Source organism: Anomaloglossus baeobatrachus, chromosome 3 (genome assembly GCF_048569485.1).
Source record: "Anomaloglossus baeobatrachus isolate aAnoBae1 chromosome 3, aAnoBae1.hap1, whole genome shotgun sequence".
Classification (NCBI taxonomy): domain Eukaryota; kingdom Metazoa; phylum Chordata; class Amphibia; order Anura; family Aromobatidae; genus Anomaloglossus; species Anomaloglossus baeobatrachus.
Window position 1 is genome coordinate 125510258 of NC_134355.1, and position 20155 is coordinate 125530412.

Genomic DNA, 20155 nt, shown 5'->3' on the forward strand with positions numbered 1-20155 from the left:
TCCTGAGGTCTTCTGAGGACGCGGCTTCGTGTGCCAGTTGGGTTTTTGGTCCTTGGCTGAGTTAGTGGACGAGGCCGAGGGCTTAGAGGACGACCAGTTGGAGGAACGAAAGGAATGAAACCTCGACTGGTTCCTGCCCTGGACAGGTTTCCTGGTTTTAGTTTGTGGCATGGAAGTACTCTTCCCGCCAGTAGCTTCCTTAATAATTTCATCCAGTTGTTCGCCGAACAGCCTGGACCCAGCAAAAGGGAACCCAGCAAGGTACTTCTTTGAAGAAGCATCTGCCTTCCACTCTCGAAGCCACAAGATCCTGCGGATAGCGAGGGAATTAGCCGAAGCCACCGCAGTGCGGTGAGAAGCCTCCAGCATGGCAGACATGGCATAGGATGAAAAGGCTGAAGCCTGGGAAGTTAAGGCAACCATTTCGGGCATAGAGTCCCTGGTGAGGGAATGCATCTCCTCTAGAGAAGCAGAGATGGCTTTGAGAGCCCACACTGCTGCAAAAGATGGGGAGAACGAGGCCCCTGCCGCCTCATATACAGATTTGGCCAGAAGGTCAACCTGGCGGTCAGTGGAATCCTTAAGTGAGGTGCCATCAGCCACTGATACAACTGTCCGGGCTGAGAGTCTAGACACTGGAGGGTCTACCTTTGGTGAATGAGCCCACTCCTTGACCACCTCTGGTGGAAAGGGAAAACGGTCATCAGAACTACGCTTTGGGAAGCGTTTGTCAGGACAGGCCCTAGGTTGGTCACAGTGGCCTGAAAACTGGAGTGGTTCAAGAACACACTCTTTGTTCTCTTAGGCAAGGTAAACTGGTGCTTTTCTGCCAGAGAGGGTTGCTCCTCTGATACTGGCGGATTGAGGTCCAGTACAGAATTAATGGACGCAATCAAATCACTAACATCTGCGTCACTTTCAGACAGATCAATGGGGCACATGGAGGTAGCGTCCGAGCCCCCTGCAAAGGCATCATCCTCGTCCTGCGAGTCAGCTCGTGAATCAGAGCCACGGGACGAGGAAGGAGAGGGAGCCCTGCGTCTCCTCTTAGGAGGACGGGGTCTGGGACCAGATGAAGAATCCTCTGTGAGCTCCGCTGAGAGAGCCCTAGCAGCAGAGGCGCCCTGTGAAGGGGGCTGATGCATGGTCAGCAAAGTCCGGGACAGCTGTCCCATGGAGTCGGCAAAAGACTGGGAGATTGACCTAGAGAAGGATTCTACCCAAGCCGGGGGTTCAGCCACCGGAGCCGGAGCAGCCGGAGGGACCACTGTGGGTGCGATACCAGGCTGAGGCATTGTCAGGTTAGAGCAGGCATCACAATGTGGATATGTGCTCGGTTCAGGCAGCACGAGCTTACATGCAGTGCATATTGCGTACAGCCTTGCTCCTTGTGTGAGACATGCTGCTGAAGTGGGGGCTCTGAGCCAGAATGACCCTCAGAGAGTATATAGGCAGGTGCACAACCGGAGGTTGTGGCTTACCAGACCGTTTGTGTGCCCTCCAGATCCCACAGCCCGGACCCCCAGAGAGATGCTGCAGCCAGCGCCGATCGCTGTGAAAACGCTGATAAAATGGCGCCGGAGCGAGGAGAGGGGGCGGGGCCTACTCTGAGAGCGGGAACTGGAGGGCCAAGGAGATTTACAGGGGAGGTAACATTACCTCAGAGAGGAGTGTCCCTCCCCTTTGCCGAACGGCCGCTGGGCGGAGCTGCACTGTCCCTCTGCATGATTGACATGCAGGGGCAGTGAAATCGAAACTAGGCCTCAGGCGAAGCCGGGGCCTAAATTTAACGATGCGGCCGGCGCGCAGGCACCATCGGCGCAGTTCTCAGGTGAAAACCAGAGAACCGGCCGGAAATGTCAGAATAGATACACAGCCCACTCTCCCCAACAATAAAGTACAAGGGACCCCCCGAAAATAACGTCTCAGGTACTTAGCTTGCTGAGACGCAGGGCCAGGTCCCTGGGGATGAGCGCTCCGTCCGGCAGGATCCTGAAGGGCTGCGGATGGAGACCGGTCTCCTGCAAGGCAGGGAGAACCGTGCTGGCTCCCACTTCAAGCCAGAGCCCGAGGGATGGTGAAGGAGCACGGCATGTAAGGCTCCAGCCCTGAAATCAACCTTAACAACACCGCCGACAGAGTGGGGTGAGAAGGGACATGCCGGGAGTCCAGGCTTGGACCCGCTTTTCTTCAAACTCTTTCCAAAAAACAAAAATCAGATGAGAATGCATGTGTGGATGTATGCCTCCTGAACACAAAGCATTGAACTGGCTATATTTGGTTATCCAGGGGGTTTATATGCTCAGAGGGAGGAGCTACACTTTTTAGTGTAGTACTTTGTGTGTCCTCCGGAGGCAGAAGCTATACACCCAATGTCTGGGTCTCCCAAAGGAACGATAAAGAAAAATCCTTTATTTGAAATAAAATACAAAAACCACCCTCTTTCACCAATTTTTTTAATCCCCAAAAAAACCTAGATCCGACATAATCCACACGAGGTCCCAGGATGATTCCAGCTCTGCTACATCTTAAGGCACAGCGAGCGGCCATAGATAAATGACCGCCCGCTATGAGCTTTAGGCAGAGAATGAGCCTCAGCGATGAGCAAATCTCACTCAGGTTATTTGCGGTCACAGCTGCTGAGTCCGACGGTACCCTTCCTGTGAACGCAGGTAATCTGACTTCATGTGACCTTATTAAACTCAGTGACCTCACCTCAGGCGGGACCTGCATCTCCTGGCAGAAAACCACTGTTTTTTTGCCAAGAGATGCAGATTTGGTGCTGACATTTTTACACCATATTCCTGCATCGATTCTACACCTTCTGGTAAAAGATCACATCACTAGCGCATCATACTGCTTGCGGTTTTGATGCGATCTGTTCGCCAAAAGGTGTAGATTGAGTGCATGACTATGGTGCAAAACTTACATCACCAAAATAGCATCTCTTCGCCCAAAAATGCAAAAAAAAAATAAAAAATTTGACACCATTTCAGTGCGTTTTTCTGCCAGCAGGTGCAAATTTGGTGCTGAAATGTCTGTACCAGATTTCAGCGCCAGATTTGCACCTCCTGGCAGGAAACCGCAACAAAGTGTCGTGAATTTTTTTTTTTTTTTAATTTCTAGACCAAGAAATGCAAATTTGGGGATGAAATTTTTACACCATATTCCTGCACCCAATCTACACCCCCTGGCAAAACTAAACAACTTACTCAACTTTATGTTGTCTACCTACAGAGTGTACAACACACCCATAGTTGTGTTTAACCCCTTAACAACATATGACGTAGTATGTGCTTCATAAGTTGTCTCCATCACACGCCGAGTCCGCATCTTTCCCAGCAGATAATGCTACATTTTTCAGCCATCGTCTGCTTCTAACAGCTCAGCCTGCTCCTGGGGCTGTTAACTTGTTAAATACGTCTGTTAATCTCTAACAATAACTTCGAAGTTGCAGTGGCAGGGGGTGTGCTGCTCTGATACCTCATCAAAGCTATTGTGGGACGCCGATAAGTTGACGTGACATGCCATGGGTCTGCTAAAGAAGTGAAAACCAGCCTGTGGCTGGCGTTCATAAGAAACTGTGATTTCTTTATCGTTCCTATGGGAGACCCAGACATTGGGTGTATAGCTTCTGCCTCCGGAGGACACACAAAGTACTACACTAAAAAGTGTAGCTCCTCCCTCTGAGCATATACACCCCCTGGCTAACCAGATCCAGCCAGTTCATTGCTTTGTGTTCAGGAGGCATACATCCACACATGCATTCTCATCTGATTTTTCATTTTGGAAAGTTTTTGAAGAAAAGCGGGTCCAAGCCTGGACTCCCGGCATGTCCCTTCTCACCCCACTGTGTCGGCGGTGTTGTTAAGGTTGATTTCAGGGCTGGAGCCTTACATGCCGCGCTCCTTCACCATCCCTCGGGCTCTGGCTTGAAGTGGGAGCCAGCACGGTTCTGCCTGCTTTGCAGGAGGCCGGTCTCCATCCGCAGCCCTTCAGGATCCTGCTGGACGGAGCACTCATCCCCAGGGACATGGCCCTGCGTCTCACAAGCTAAGTATCTGAGACGTTTATATTCGGGGGTCCCTTGTACTTTATTGTTGGGGAGAGTGTGCTGTGTAACTGTTCTTACATTTCCGGCCGGTTCTCTGGTTGTCACCTGAGAACCGCGCCGATGGGGCCTGCGCGCCGGCCGCATCGCTTAAATTTAGGCCCCGGCTTCGCCGGAGGCCTAGTTTCGATTTCACTGCCCTTGCATGTCAATCATGCAGAGGGACAGTGCGGCTCCGCCCAGCGGTCGCTCAGCACAGGAGAGGGACACTCCTCTCTGAGTAAATGTCCCCTCCCCTGTAAATCTCCTTGGCCCTCCAGATCCCGCTCTCAGAGTAGGTCCCGCCCCCTCTCCTCGCTCCGGCGCCATTTTATCATCGTTCCTCAGCGATCGGCGCTGGCTGCCGCATCCCTGCTTATCTGGCTGGGGGTCCGGGCTGTGGGATCTGGAGGGCACACAAACGGTCTGGTAAGCCACAACCTCCGGTTGTGGACCTGCTTATATACTCTCTGGGGGTCATTCTGGCTCAGAGCCCCCACTTAAGCAGCATGTCTCACACAAGGAGCAAGGCTGCAAGGCTGTACTCAATATGCACTGCATGTAAGCTCGTGCTGCCTGAACCGAGCACATATCCACATTGTGATGCCTGCTCTAACCTGACAATGCCTCAGCCTGGAATCGCACCCACAGTGGTCCCTCCGGCTGCTCCGACTCTGAACCCCCGGCTTGGGTAGAATCCTTCACTAGGTCAATCTCCCAGTCTTTTGCCGACTCCATGGGACAGCTGTCCCGGACTTTGCTGAACATGCATCAGCCCCCTTCTCAGGGTGCCTCTGCTGCTAGGGCTCTCTCAGCGGAGCTCACAGAGGATTCTTCATCTGGTCCCAGACCCCGTACTCCTAAGAGGAGACGCAGGGCTCCCTCTCCTTCCTCGTCCCGTGGCTCTGATTCAAGAGCTGACTCGCAGGACGAGGAGGATGCCGTTACTGGGGGCTCGGAGGCTACTTCCATGTGCCCCATTGATCTGTCCGAAAGTGACTCAGATGTTAGTGATTGATTGCGTCCATTAATTCTGTACTGGACCTCAATCCGCCAGTATCAGAGGAGCAACCCTCCCTGGCAGAAAAGCACCAGTTTACCTTGCCTAAGAGGACAAGGAGTGTGTTCTTTAACCACTCCAGTTTTCAGGCCACTGTGACCAAGCCTATGGCCTGTCCTGACAAACGCTTCCCAAGCGTGGTTCTGATGATCGTTTTCCCTTTCCACCTGAGGTGGTCAAGGAGTGGGCTCATTCACTTAAGGTAGACCCTCCGGTGTCTAGACTCTCAGCCCGGACAGTTGTATCAGTGGCTGATGGCACCTCTTTTAAAGATTCCACTGACCGCCAGGTTGACCTTCTGGCCAAATCTGTATATGAGGCGGCAGGGGCCTCGTTCTCCCCATCTTTTGCAGCAGTGTGGGCTCTCAAAGCCATCTCTGCTTCTCTAGAGGAGATGCATTCCCTCACCAGGGAATCCATGCCCAAAATGGTTGCCTTAACTTCCCAAGCTTCAGCTTTTTCATCCTATGCCATGTCTGCCATGCTAGAGGCTTCTCACCGCACTGCGGTGGCTTCAGCTAATTCCCTCGCTATCCGCAGGATCTTGTGGTCGAGAGTGGAAGGCAGATGCTTCTTCAAAGAAGTACCTTGCTGGGCTCCTCTTTGCTGGATCCAGGCTATTCGGTGAACAACTGGATGAAATTATTAAGGAAGCTACTGGCGGGAAGAGTACTTCCATGCCACAAACTAACACCAGCACACCTGCCCAGGGTAGGAACCAGTCGAGGTTTCGTTCCTTTCGTTCCTCCAACTGGTCATCCTCTTGGGCCTCGGCCTCGCTGGCGCACGAAGCCGCGTCCTCAGAAGACCGCAGGAGCTGCTGCCACTAAGGCAGCCTCCTCTTGACTATCTGGCCGCGCCAGCAACGTCCTTGGTCGGTGGCAGGCTCTCCCACTTTGGCGATGTGTGGTTTCAACACGTCTCCGATCAGTGGGTGCGGGATATCATCTCCCACGGCTACAGGATAGAATTCTCTTCCAGCCCGCCAAACAGATTTTTTCTGTCAACTCCCCCCTGCTCCAAGGCCGCCGCCTTCTCTCAGGCCGTGGCATCCTTGCAGGCCAACGGAGTAATTGTACCGGTTCCCGCCCGGGAACGGTTCACAGGTTTCTACTCAGCCCATCCTGGATCTCAAGCTTCTCAACAAGCATGTTCAGGTGCGGCATTTTCACATGGAAGTCTCTGCGATCAGTCATTGCCTCAATGACACAAGGAGATTTCCTGGCATCCATCGACATCAGAGATGCCTATCTGCATGTGCCAATTGCAGTTTCACACCAGCGTTGGCTACGTTTTGCAATCGGAGAGGAACATTTCCAATTCGTGGCTCTCCCCTTCGGGTTAGCCACGGCCCCTCGAGTATTCACCAAGGTCATGGCAGCAGTGGTTGCGGTTCTGCACCTCCAGGGGTTGGCAGTGATTCCTTACCTGGACGACCTTCTAGTCAAGGCTTCATCCAGCGCAGACTGTCAGCGGAGTGTCTCGCTCACTCTCGCCACTCTAGTCCAATTCGGGTGGCTTGTCAATCTGCCCAAGTCCACTCTGACTCCGACCCAGAGGCTCACGTACCTAGGGATGCAATTCGAGACTCTGCCGGCACTTGTGAAGCTGCCCTTAGTCAAACAGCAGTCCCTCCATCTGGCGGTGCGCTCTCTGCTGAGGCCCCGCCGTCATTCCATCAGGCACTTAATGCAGGTGCTGGGTCAGATGGTGGCGTCAATGGAGACGGTTCCTTTTGCCCAGTTCCATCTGCGTCCCCTGCAGCTGGACATTCTCCGCTGTTGGGACAAGCGGGCTTCCTCCTTGCACAGGTTAGTGGCTCTGTCGCCACAGACCAGGGGCTCCCTTCAGTGGTGGCTTCGGCCCCTCTCTCTCTGTCTCAGGGACGCTCCTTCCTGGCCCCGTCCTGGGTGATCCTCACCACGGATGACAGTCTATCCGGCTGGGGAGCGGTATATCTCCACCGCAGTGCGCAGGGCACTTGGACTCCGTCCGAATCAGCCCTCTCGATCAATGTGCTGGAAACCAGAGCTGTGCTTCTAGCTCTCTTAGCCTTTCACCACCTGTTGGCGGGCAAGCACATCCGAGTCCAGTCGGACAGCGCGACAGCGGTTGCCTACATCAATCACCAAGGCGGGACACGCAGCCGCCTGGCAATGTTGGAGGTTCAACGCATCCTTCAGGGGACGGAGGACTCCAAGTCCACCATATCCGCAGTCCACATCCCAGGCGTGGAAAACTGGGAAGCAGATTATCTCAGTCGTCAAACCGTGGACAGTGGCGAGTGGTCCCTGCATCCGGCAGTGTTTCGGTCAATCTGCCGCAAGTGGGGCACTCCGGAAGTGGATCTAATGGCATCCCGGCACAACAACAAGGTTCCGGTTTACGTGGCTCGCTCCCACGATCCTCAGGCCTTTGCAGCGGACGCTCTGGTTCGAGATAGGTCCCAGTTTCGCCTGTCCTACGTGTTTCCCCCTCTAGCTCTCTTGCCCAGAGTCCTGCGCAAGATCAAAATGGAGGGCCGTCGGGTCATCCTCATTGCTCCGGACTGGACCAGGCGAGCTTGGTACCCAGATCTCCTCCATCGGTCTGTAGAGGTGCCGTGGCATCTTCCGGACCGTCCAGACCTTCTCTCACAAGGTCCGTTTTTCCGCCAGAATTCTGCGGCTCTCAGATTGATGGCGTGGCTCTTGAGTCCTGGATCTTGACGACTTCTGGTATTCCTCCTGAAGTCATCTCCACTATGACTCGGGCTCGGAAGTCTTCCTCGGCCAAAATCTATCACAGGACCTGGAAAATTTTCCTGTCCTGGTGTCGCTCTTCCGGCCATGCTCCTTGGCCTTTTTCCTTGCCGACCCTTCTGTCCTTTCTACAGTCCGGTCTGCAGCTAGGACTATCCCTCAATTCTCTCAAGGGACAAGTCTCGGCTCTGTCTGTGTTGTTCCAGCGGCGTATCGCCCGGCTGGCTCAGGTGCGCACCTTCATGCATGGCGCGTCTCAAATCATTCCGCCTTACCGGTGGCCCTTGGATCCCTGGGACCTCAATCTGGTTCTCACGGTTTTGCAGAAACCCCCCTTTGAGCCTCTTAGGGAGGTTTCTTTGTCTCGTCTTTCACAGAAAGTGGTCTTTCTAGTGGCCATAACTTCCCTGAGGAGAGTCTCTGATTTGGCTGCGCTCTCTTCGGAGTCACCTTTTTTGGTTTTTCATCAAGACAAGGTGGTTCTCCGTCCGACTCCGGACTTTCTCCCTAAGGTGGTTTCTCCTTTCCACCCTAACCAGGACATTTCCCTGCCTTCTTTTTGTCCGGCTCCTGTTCATCGGTTTGAAAAAGCGTTGCATACTCTGGATCTGGTGCGGGCGCTCCGGATCTGTGAGTCTCGCACCGCTGTTCTTAGGGAGTGCACCTCTCTTTTTGTGCTAACCACAGGTCGGCGTAAGGGCCTCTCGGCTTCTAAGCCGACCTTAGCTCGTTGGATTAGGTTGGCCATTTCCGATGCCTACCAGTGTACTCAGGTGCCTCCCCCGCCGGGGATCAAGGCACACTCGACCAGAGCTGTCGGTGCCTCTTGGGCTTTCAGGCACCAGGCTACGGCTCAGCAGGTCTGTCAGGCTGCCACTCGGACTAGTCTGCATACCTTTTCAAAGCACTACCAAGTGCATGCTCATGCTTCGGCAGATGCGAGCTTGGGCAGACGCATCCTTCAGGCGGCTGTCGCCCATTTGTGAAGTTAGGTTCCGCCTACTTCTCAGTTTTCTGTTTATTCCCACCCATGGACTGCTTTGAGACGTCCCAATGTCTGGGTCTCCCATAGGAACGATAAAGAAAAAGAGAATTTTGTTTACTTACCGTAAATTCTTTTTCTTATAGTTCCGTATTGGGAGACCCAGCACCCTCCCTGTTGCCTGTTGGCAGTTTCTTGTTCCGCGTGTTATCACCGGCTGTTGTTGTAGACAGAGGCTCCGGTTGTTCCGTTTCTTGCTCTGTCTCTACTTGTGGGTGGCTATTCTCCTTCAGCTTTTGCACTAAACTGGCTGGATCTGGTTAGCCAGGGGGTGTATATGCTCAGAGGGAGGAGCTACACTTTTTAGTGTAGTACTTTGTGTATCCTCCGGAGGCAGAAGCTATACACCCAATGTCTGGGTCTCCCAATACGGAACTATAAGAAAAAGAATTTACGGTAAGTAAACAAAATTCTCTTTTTTCACTAGACAGTGTATAGCGCATGAAATTAGATAATTGCAGTATGAAATACAGTTATGAATTTAAAAAAAGATTTTTAAAAGCATGAATAATGTTATATATATATATATAGTTCAAATCTCCATTTTACCACATTAAAATAAACAAAAAATATACACATATTTAGGTATCGCTGCTTTCATAGAAGTCCGATTTATCAACATATAAAATAAATGAATCCGATTGGAAAACAGAAAAGTGAGAAAAAAAATCAAAACACAAGAATTGAGGTTTTTCGACCACCGCAACATCACAAAAAAAGTAATAACAGACAAACACAACTTTGTATATACCTCAAAATGATATCAATAAAAACCATCAGCTTAGGGCTCAAAAAATAAGCCCTCACACAGACTCATGTCTGAATAAATAGAAAACATTTTGGCTCTCAGAAAGTCGTGATACAAGCAAAATAAAAGAAAGTGAATTAAATTATTTTTATTTAATGACTTAAAGAATTTAAAAACTGTACATGTTTGGTATCTGCGTAATCGTATTGACCTGGAGAGTGACACTGCCAGGTCAGTTGTATAGTTGTATGGTAAAAGGAATGCTGTAAATCAAAATCCCTAAAAACAAATGCTTTTTTTTTTTGCTGTTTCTCAAAATTTTGAATTTTTTTCCTGCTTTTCATTACATCATATAATGACTTGGATGGTCATTCAGAAGTACAACTCGGCCTGCAAAAACAAGCCCTCATATGGCCATATCAGCAGAAAAATAAAGTAGTTCCCTTGGAATGAGGGGAGGAAATAATACAGCCAAAAAAAAAACAAAACAGGCCTTAAGGGACTAAAGACTGCTTTACACGCAGCGACATTGCTAGCGATGTCGCTAGTGAAGGCACCCGCCCCCGTCTTTTTTGCGTCACGGGCAAATCGCTGCCCGTGGCGAACAATATCGCTGGTACGCGTCACACGTACTTACCTTTCTAGCGACGTCGCTGTGGGCGGCGAACAACCTCTTTTTTAAGGGGGAGGTTCGTGCGGCATTACAGCGACGTCACACAGCGGCCGACCAATAGAATCGGAGGGGTGGAGACCATCCGCATTAACGACACGCCCACCTCATTGCCGGAATGCGGTTGTTCGTCATTCCCGGGGTGTCACATGTAGCAATGTGTGCTGCCTCAGGAACGGCGAATAACTTGCGTCCTAAATGAGCAACGATATTTGGGAAAGGAACGACGTGTCAACAATCAACAATTAGGGGAGTATTTTTGATCGTTAGCGGTCGTTCGTAGGTGTCACACGCAACAACGTCGGTGACGAGGCCGGATGTGCATTACGAATTCCGTGACCCTAACGATATTTCGTTAGCGATGTCGCTGCGTGTAACGGGGCCTTAAGGTTGAGTTAGGAGCGGATTCATACTGCCCGAGATGCACCATGGAGGGGCTGACAGTCTGCATGTACTATGGAGTTGTCCGTGCCTACAGACATATTGGCCAAACAGGCATGGATATAATTCTATTAGTCATTGAAATGTTAATTCCCAGTATCCCTCAATTTAGGAAATGTATTTATTTGATATATTTATGTTTCTGATTACTGAGTAAAATATAAAATGTTAATAAAACTTGTTTGAGTTTGATGGCTAAAAAAAGAACCTTTTACATGGGTTTAATCAGGATCATTGTACATAGTGGCAGCTGTGTATTGGCCGCTATTTAACATGAGTTTTTTATTATTATTATTTATTATTATAGCGCCATCTATTCCATGGCGCTTTACATGTGAAAGGGGTGTACATAATAGGGACAAGTACAATAATCATAAACAATACAAGGCACAGACTGGTACAGGAGGATAGAGGACCCTGCCCGCGAGGGCTCACAGTCTACAAAGGATAGGTGAGAATTCATTAGGTGAGGGTAGAGTTGGTCGTGTGGCGCTATATTAGACTGAGGGTTATGGCAGGTTGTAGGCTTGTTGGAAGAGATGGGTCTTCAGGTTCCCCTTGAAGCTTTCCACGGTAGGGAGGAGTCTGATATGCTGAGGTAGAGCGTTCCAGAGTATGGGGGAGGCACGGGAGAAATCTTGTACGCGATTGTGGGAAGAGGAGATAAGAGAGGAGTAGAGAAGGAGATTTTGTGAGGATCAAAAGTTACGTGCAGGTAAGTACCGGGAGACTAGGTCACAGATGTAGGGAGGAGACAGGTTGTGGATGGCTTTGTAGGTCATTGTTAGTGTTTTGAACTGGAGTCGTTGGGCAATGGGAAGCCAGTGAAGGGATTGGCAGAGAGGAGAGGTCGGGGAGTAGTGGGGGGTCAGGTGGATGAGCCGGGCAGCATAGTTTAGAATAGATTGTTGCGTGCGAGACTGTTAGAAGGGGGGCCACAGAGCAGGAGGTTGCAAAAATTTAGGCGGGAAATAAGAAGGGCATATACTAGAGTTTTCTTCAGCGCTCTATTGGGAGACCCAGACGATTGGGGTATAGCTACTGCCCTCCGGAGGCCACACAAAGCACTACACTAAAAAGTGCAAGGCCCCTCCCCTTCTGGCTATACCCCCCCGTGGTATCACGGGTTCTCCAGTTTTCAAGCTTTGTGCGAAGGAGGTCAGACATCCACGCATGGCTCCACAGATTTTAGTCAGCAGTAGCTGCTGACTATTTCGGATGGAAGAAAAGAGGGCCCATATAGGGCCCCCAGCATGCTCCCTTCTCACCCGTGGATGGTGTTGTAAGGTTGAGGTACCTATTGCTGGTACAGGGGCTGGAGCCCCACATGCTGTTTTCCTTCCACATCCCCTTGTAGGGCTCTGTGGAAGTGGGATCCTGCCGGCCTCTAAGCTCTGACGCCGGGCTCCATCCACAGACCCATAGCACCTGATGAATACGGAGCAGGAGTACAATCAGGGACAAGGCCCTGCATCATACAGGTACTCTGTGTCCCCGGCAGGCACAGGCACACTCCGGGCTGGCTGGGTGTTGTAGTGCGCCGGGGACCGTAACGATTGAGTTGGTGTTCCTGCAGTTTACTGGGGGACTTTTGTGTTGTGGGAACGCAGCGCCGACCCCCACTGGACCGGCGGCGCTGCTGTGACTTGTAGTGCGCCGGGGACACGCCGACCGCGCTTTTACGGCGGCGGCGTTTATAAATCCAGTCCCCGGCTTTTGCGGCCTAGCTCCGCTTCGTTCCCGCCCCCACCCTGTCAATCAGGGTAGGGGAGAGACGCTGTTTCGCAGCAGCGACGAGGGCTGGAGCCTGATTTACATGCTCCAGCCCTCTCACTAGGCACAGAGGGAAGCAGGCTTCCCGCTCTTAGCCAGGAACGCCCAGGGCCCGCCCCCCCTCCTCTCCCAGGACGCCGGCAGCCATTACATGCAGTCTGGCTGGAGGAAGGACGCAAGGCTCTGGGAGACCTGGACTAGGGGGCTTTTGGAGACCACACACCCGCTCTTAAGCGGGCGGTAAGCGGCATTTCAGCTGGCCCCTCTAGTGCCTCAGTGTGCATTGGTGTACTGTGTCACCAGATATATATATTTATTTATTTCTTGCACTGTGAGGTCGCTTCCTGGCTGGATACCCCAGATCGCTCTGAGGAGGCAGCAACATGTCATCCACAAAACGCAAGGCTGCCAAGGCTAGGGCTGTGTACACTGCGTGTGCTGCATGTGGGGCTGCTCTACCAGCAGGTTCCAAAGACCCCCATTGTGTGCAATGCTCAGATCCGGTGCTGCTTCGCCAGCCGGAGTCCGGAGGGGTAGTGACCCAGGCTGAGACGCTTGTAAGTCCTGCCCCGGTGTCAGGGACAGACTTTGCAGTTTTTGCTGAGGGAATGTCTGTGACTATGGCAAAAATCCTTGAAACTTTGCAATCCATGACTGGGGCTCAGTCTATGGACACGGCGAGGTCTCTGTCCTCTAATCCCCCTCAGTTGGAATTAATCCAGACTGCAAGGGGGTCCCCGGCTTCCCAGGCTGAGTATTATGACTCAGATGATAGCCCCAGCCACCCTAAGCGAGCTCGCTGGGAAAGACCCTCAACGTCATCACACTGCTCAGGGTCTCAGCGCAATCAGTCGCCCTGTGATGCGTCTGAAGAGAGTGATCAGGAGTCTTATCCTGGAACCCCTCTCAATCTGGATACCCCGGATGGGGACGCCATGGTAAACGAGCTTATCTCAGCCATCAATAGACTGTTGGATATTTCTCCCCCAGCTCCTTCTGCAGAGGAGGCAGCTGCAGAGCAGGAGAAGTTTCGTTTCCTCTATCCCAAGCGTAAATTGAGTGCTTTCTTGGATCACTCTGACTTCAGAGAGTCAATCCAGAAACACGACGCTCATCCAGAAAGGCGTTTCTCTAAACGTTCTAAGGATACACGTTTTCCTTTCCCCCCTGATGTGGTCAAGCGCTGGACCCAGTGTCCAAAAGTAGACCCCCCGATTTCCAAACTTGCAGCTAGATCCATAGTTGCAGTGGAGGATGGCGCTTCACTTAAGGATGCCAATGACAGACAGATGGACCTTTGGTTAAAATCTGTCTATGAAGCTATCGGCGCGTCGTTTGCTCCAGCATTCGCAGCCGTATGGGCACTCCAAGCTATTTCAGCTGGTTTAGCAAAAGTGGATGCTATCATACATCCAGCGGTGCCGCAAGTGGCGTCCCTTACCTCGCAGATGTCTGCGTTTGCGTCTTACGCTATCAATGCGGTCCTAGAATCTACCAGCCGCACCTCAATGGCGTCCGCCAATTCGGTAGTTTTGCGCAGAGCCTTGTGGTTAAAGGACTGGAAAGCAGATGCTGGTTCCAAAAAATGTTTAACCAGCTTGCCTTTATCTAGAGATAGACTGTTTGGCGAGCCATTGGCTGACATCATTAAACAGTCCAAGGGTAAAGACTCTTCCTTACCCCAGCCCAGATCAAGCAAACCTCAGCAGAAAAAATGGCAGCAGAGGTTTCAGTCCTTTCGAGGTTCGGGCAAGACACAATTCTCCTCGTCCAAAGGGACTCAGAGGACGCAAAGAGTCTCAGATTCCTGGCGGGCTCACGCACGCCCCAAGAAAGCAAATGGAGGAACCGCTTCCAAAGCGGCTACCTCATGACTTCCAGCCCCCCCCCCCCTCCGCATCTCCGGTCGGGGGCAGGCTCTCCCGCTTTTCCGACATTTGGATGTCACAGGTCAAAGACCGGTGGGTGACAAACATTTTGTCTCGCGGGTACAGAATCGAGTTCAGTTCTCGTCCTCCAGCTCGGTTCTTCAGAACCTCCCCACATCCAGACCGAGCAGATGCCCTGCTGCAGGCGGTGGACTCCCTAAGAGCGGAAGGAGTAGTGGTTCCTGTACCGCCTCAGGAACAAGGGCGAGGGTTTTACTCCAATCTCTTTGTGGTTCCAAAAAAGGACAGCTCGTTCCGTCCTGTTCTGGATCTAAAGCTGCTCAACAAACATGTGCACGCCAGACGGTTCCGGATGGAAACCCTCCGCTCTGTCGTTGCCTCAATGTCTCAAGGAGACTTCCTTGCCTCAATAGACATCAAAGATGCTTATCTCCACGTGCCAATTGCTACAGAACATCAACGTTTTCTACGTTTTGTGATAGGAAACGACCATCTTCAGTTCGTAGCTCTGCCATTCGGTCTGGCGACAGCCCCCCGGGTCTTCACCAAGGTCATGGCGGCGGTGGTAGCAGTCTTGCACTCTCAGGGACACTCGGTGATCCCTTACCTAGACGATCTACTTGTCAAGGCACCCTCTCAAGAGGCATGCCAACTCAGTCTACATGCTACGCTGGAGACTCTACAGACGTTCGGATGGATCATCAACTTTCCAAAGTCGAATCTGTCACCGTCACAGTCGCTAACGTATCTTGGCATGGAGTTTCATACTCGAGCAGCGAGAGTGAAGCTTCCGCTGAACAAGCAGCGGTCCCTACAGACAGGGGTGCAATCCCTCCTTCAAGGCCAGTCGCACCCCTTACGGCGCCTCATGCACTTCCTCGGGAAGATGGTGGCAGCCATGGAAGCAGTTCCCTTTGCGCAGTTTCATCTGCGCCCACTTCAAGGGGACATTCTCCGCCAATGGGACGGGAAGTCAACGTCCCTGGACAGGAAAGTCTCTCTTTCCCAGACGGCCAAGGACTCTCTACAATGGTGGCTCCTTCCCACCTCATTGTCTCAGGGAAGATCCTTCCTGCCCCCATCCTGGGCAGTGGTCACGACAGATGCGAGTCTGTCAGGGTGGGGAGCAGTGTTTCTCCACCACAGGGCCCAGGGGACGTGGACTCCGCAGGAGTCCACCCTTCAGATCAATGTTCTGGAAATCAGGGCAGTGTATCTTGCCCTACTGGCCTTCCAACAGTGGCTGGAAGGAAAGCAGATCCGAATCCAGTCGGACAACTCCACAGCGGTGGCATACATCAACCACCAAGGAGGGACGCGCAGTCGGCAAGCATTCCAAGAAGTCCGGCGCATTCTAATGTGGGTGGAGGACACAGCATCCACCATATCTGCGGTTCACATCCCAGGCGTAGAAAATTGGGAAGCAGACTTCCTCAGTCGCCAGGGCATGGACGCAGGGGAGTGGTCCCTTCACCCGGACGTGTTTCAGGAAATCTGTCGCCGATGGGGAGTGCCGGACGTCGACCTAATGGCGTCCCGGCACAACAACAAGGTCCCGGCATTCATGGCGAGGTCGCGCGATCAAAGAGCTCTGGCGGCAGACGCATTAGTTCAAGATTGGTCGCAGTTCCGGCTCTCATACGTCTTCCCACCTCTGGCACTCTTGCCCAGAGTGTTACGCAAGATCAGATCCGATTGCAGCCGCGTCATACTCGTCGCCCCAGACTGGCCGAGGAGATCGTGGTATCCGGATCTGTGGCATCTCACGGTCGGTCGACCGTGGTCACTGCCAGACCGACCAGACTTACTGTCCCAAGGGCCGTTTTTCCATCAGAATTCTGCGGCCCTGAACCTGACTGTGTGGCCATTGAGTCCTGGATCCTAGCTTCTGCAGGATTATCCCAAGGAGTTGTAGCCACAATGAGACAGGCTAGAAAGTCGACTTCTGCTAAGATCTACCACAGAACGTGGAAGATTTTCTTATCCTGGTGTTCCGCTCAGGGAGTGTCTCCCTGGCCATTTGCATTGCCCACTTTTCTTTCTTTCCTGCAATCGGGGTTAGAAAAGGGCTTGTCGCTCAGCTCCCTTAAAGGGCAAGTATCGGCACTATCCGTGTTTTTTCAGAAGTGTCTAGCACGTCTTCCTAAGGTGCGCACGTTCCTGCAGGGGGTCTGTCATATTGTGCCCCCGTACAAGCGGCCGTTAGATCCATGGGATCTGAACAGGGTTCTAGTTGCTCTCCAGAAGCCGCCTTTCGAGCCTCTGAAGGAAGTTTCCTTTTCTCGCCTGTCACAGAAAGTGGCGTTTCTTGTTGCGATCACATCGCTTCGGCGAGTGTCGGAGCTGGCAGCTCTGTCATCCAAGGCTCCCTTCCTGGTGTTTCACCAGGACAAGGTAGTGCTGCGCCCCATTCCGGAGTTTCTCCCTAAGGTCGTCTCCTCGTTTCATCTTAATCAGGATATATCCTTGCCTTCCTTTTGTCCTCATCCGGTTCACCGGTATGAAAAGGACTTACGTTTGCTGGATCTGGTGAGAGCACTCAGAATCTACATTTCCCGCACGGCGCCCATGCGCCGTTCCGATGCACTTTTTGTCCTTGTCGCTGGTCCGCGCAAGGGGTTGCAGGCTTCTAAAGCCACCCTGGCTCGATGGATCAAAGAACCAATTCTAGAGGCCTACCGTTCTGCGGGGCTTCCGGTTCCTTCAGGGCTAAAAGCCCACTCAACCAGAGCCGTGGGTGCGTCCTGGGCATTACGACACCAGGCTTCGGCTCAACAGGTGTGCCAGGCAGCTACCTGGTCGAGTCTGCACACTTTCACCAAACATTATCAGGTGCATACCTATGCTTCGGCGGATGCCAGCTTAGGTAGAAGAGTCCTGCAGGCGGCAGTGACATCCCCGTAGGGGAGGGCTGTTTTGCAGCTCTAACATGAGGTATCTCTTTACCCACCCAGGGACAGCTTTTGGACGTCCCAATCGTCTGGGTCTCCCAATAGAGCGCTGAAGAAGAAGGGAATTTTGTTACTTACCGTAAATTCCTTTTCTTCTAGCTCTTATTGGGAGACCCAGCACCCGCCCTGTTGTCCTTCGGGATTTTTTTGTTGTTTGCGGGTACACATGTTGTTCATGTTGAACGGTTTTTCAGTTCTCCGACGTTATTCGGAGTTAATTTGTTTAAACCAGTTATTGGCTTCCTCCTTCTTGCTTTGGCACTAAAACTGGAGAACCCGTGATACCACGGGGGGGTATAGCCAGAAGGGGAGGGGCCTTGCACTTTTTAGTGTAGTGCTTTGTGTGGCCTCCGGAGGGCAGTAGCTATACCCCAATCGTCTGGGTCTCCCAATAAGAGCTAGAAGAAAAGGAATTTACGGTAAGTAACAAAATTCCCTTCTTTGCAGCTTCTTGGGAAAGGAATGTACGAATCCGGGAAATATTTTTTTCAGTGTGATTGGCTAATTCTGAACACAACCACATCCCCAATTATAAAAGGGTGCTCACATTATGCAATCACATTATTTTTGTTGGGCTATTTCTATTTTCCCCCGCAAAATGATTTCATTTTCTTTTTGAATTGATTTGTAGATATGATAGGTGACATTACAGGTGGAAAGAAATTCTGAAATGATGCTTCTATTTACACGACATTTTTTGGGGTGTGTAGACTTTTTATATCCTCTGTATACATTCTGTTTCTGAAAATGGTAGATAATTTTCTTTTCATTAAAGCTTAGTGCTGCAGAAGCTTTGGCCACTATGGGCACGGTGCCTGCTGGGTTCCGAACATCAACCCTATCACATTTACTAGAACAAGGTAGAACGTCTGTTTCCTTTTCTTACTATATGCATATTTCTACCTTATATTTGCCTTGGGCTTAAAGGAGGGGTCTAGTTTTTGGGGGGATGGCAGTTGACATTAAAGGGAATTTGTCACCAAGTTTTTGCTCTCCCATCTGAGAGCAGCATAATGTTGAGACAGAGACCCTGATTCCAACAATGTGTCATTTACTGAGCTATTTGCTATCACTTTGATCAAAAATCAAAGTTTTCTCTGCTGCAGATATAGCAGTTATACAGAGCTCATGAATATGCTGGACTACCTGGCATCACGATAGGTAGTCCTGTAATGATAATTAACTGCTGATTAAATAGTGATTTTATCAAAATTACACTACGCAGCCTAAGTGACACATCATTGGAATTAGCATCTCTGCCCCTACATTATGCTTCTCTCAGATTAGGTAGCAAAAACCTGGTGACAGATTGCCTCTAATTAAAAAGACTGATGGCACATCCTATCTTTCTAACGTGAATAGGTGCATACTGAACATAGTAAGAAAAAGGAGACAGCTGTACTCTGTAGTGCTAACTTAGCTAAGATATGTGTAACAATGAATTTGGGAATATAGACATGCATTACTGCTATGAAAAACATGTAAAAAATTGAGATACTTGGGACACAAAAATGGCCAGTTTTATGTGAGCTCAACAGCCAAGGGCAAGGCGATCTCTTATTGTTGGCTCCTGCCTACTCTAATGCCTCTCTTTGGGTTAAAAAACCTTAATTTATGGGCGAGCAGGAACCTGCAAATGAATTAAAATCGCCTAAGACTGAAAAGCAGGAGTGCTCAATCATAACGAATGACCCTGTAATCTAAGAAAAAGACTGATGGCAGGTCGCCTTGCTGTTGGGCTCACATAAAAGTGGCCATTTTTGTGTGCTATTTCAGTTTTTACATGTTTTTCATAGCAGTAATGCAAGTCTATATTCCCATATTCAGTGTTACACATATCTTAGCACCAATGAGTACAGCGATCTCCTTTTTGTTACTAGATTCCCTCTAACTGTTCATTCTCGATTACAGACAGGTAATTTTAATTTTTGCTATAGTGAGAATGAAACCATAACAGTGCCTTTTAAAGTTAATGGTCTATTCTTTTAATGCACGGATGTACTTCAATGAAGTTAAGGTAGGCTCTCCTTGTAAAGCTGCGGTGCTTGTATCATAGGATGGCTCTCCCAACAATATTATAGGAAAAAGGATCGCCACTCACATAATTCCATTAGATCCTTTTATTCCATATTTTCAAACGTTGTGTGCAAAATAACAAATGACGCGTTTCAGTTAACAGAATCTTGCTTTAAAAGAAAGGCCCTGTTAGCCGAAACGCGTCATTTTTAATATTATACACAACGTTTGGATATATGGAATAAAAGCATCTAATGGAACTACATGAGAGCCGATCCTTTTTCCTTTAATGCACAGGACTTGTATATTCTTACTGTGTTTGTGTGGGTTTCATTCGAATACTCAATATTATCAGAGCAGTGCGGGGAGAAGGGCAGGATTAGTCTCAGGGCGGCACGGTGGCTCAGTGGTTAGCACTGCAGCCTTGCAGCGCTAGAGTCCTGGGTACTAGTCCCACTAAGGACAACATCTGCAAGGAGTTTGTATGTTCTCCCCGTGTTTGCGTGGGTTTCCTCCCACACTCCAAAAACATACAGATAGGGAATTTAGATTGTGAGCCCCAATGGGGACAGTGTTGCCAATGTATGTAAAGCGCTATGGAATTAATAGCGCTATATAAATGAATAAATATTATTATACAGTCATATGAAAAAGTTTGGGCACCCCTATTAATTTTTTCTTTTTTCTTTATAACAATTTGGGTTTTTGCAACAGCTATTTCAGTTTCATATATC

General features: G+C 50.6%; 1 protein-coding gene across 2 annotated transcripts in view; it reads left to right on the forward strand.

The window, feature by feature from the left end:
* Positions 1-20155, forward strand: part of NPHP1 (nephrocystin 1) — a 224573-nt gene that overhangs the window by 91112 nt on the left and 113306 nt on the right. For both annotated transcript variants that reach the window (XM_075339427.1, XM_075339426.1), the window contains exon 10: positions 18181-18265. In XM_075339427.1, coding sequence (XP_075195542.1) covers positions 18181-18265 — 85 coding nt within the window. The remainder of the gene's footprint in view (positions 1-18180; positions 18266-20155) is intronic.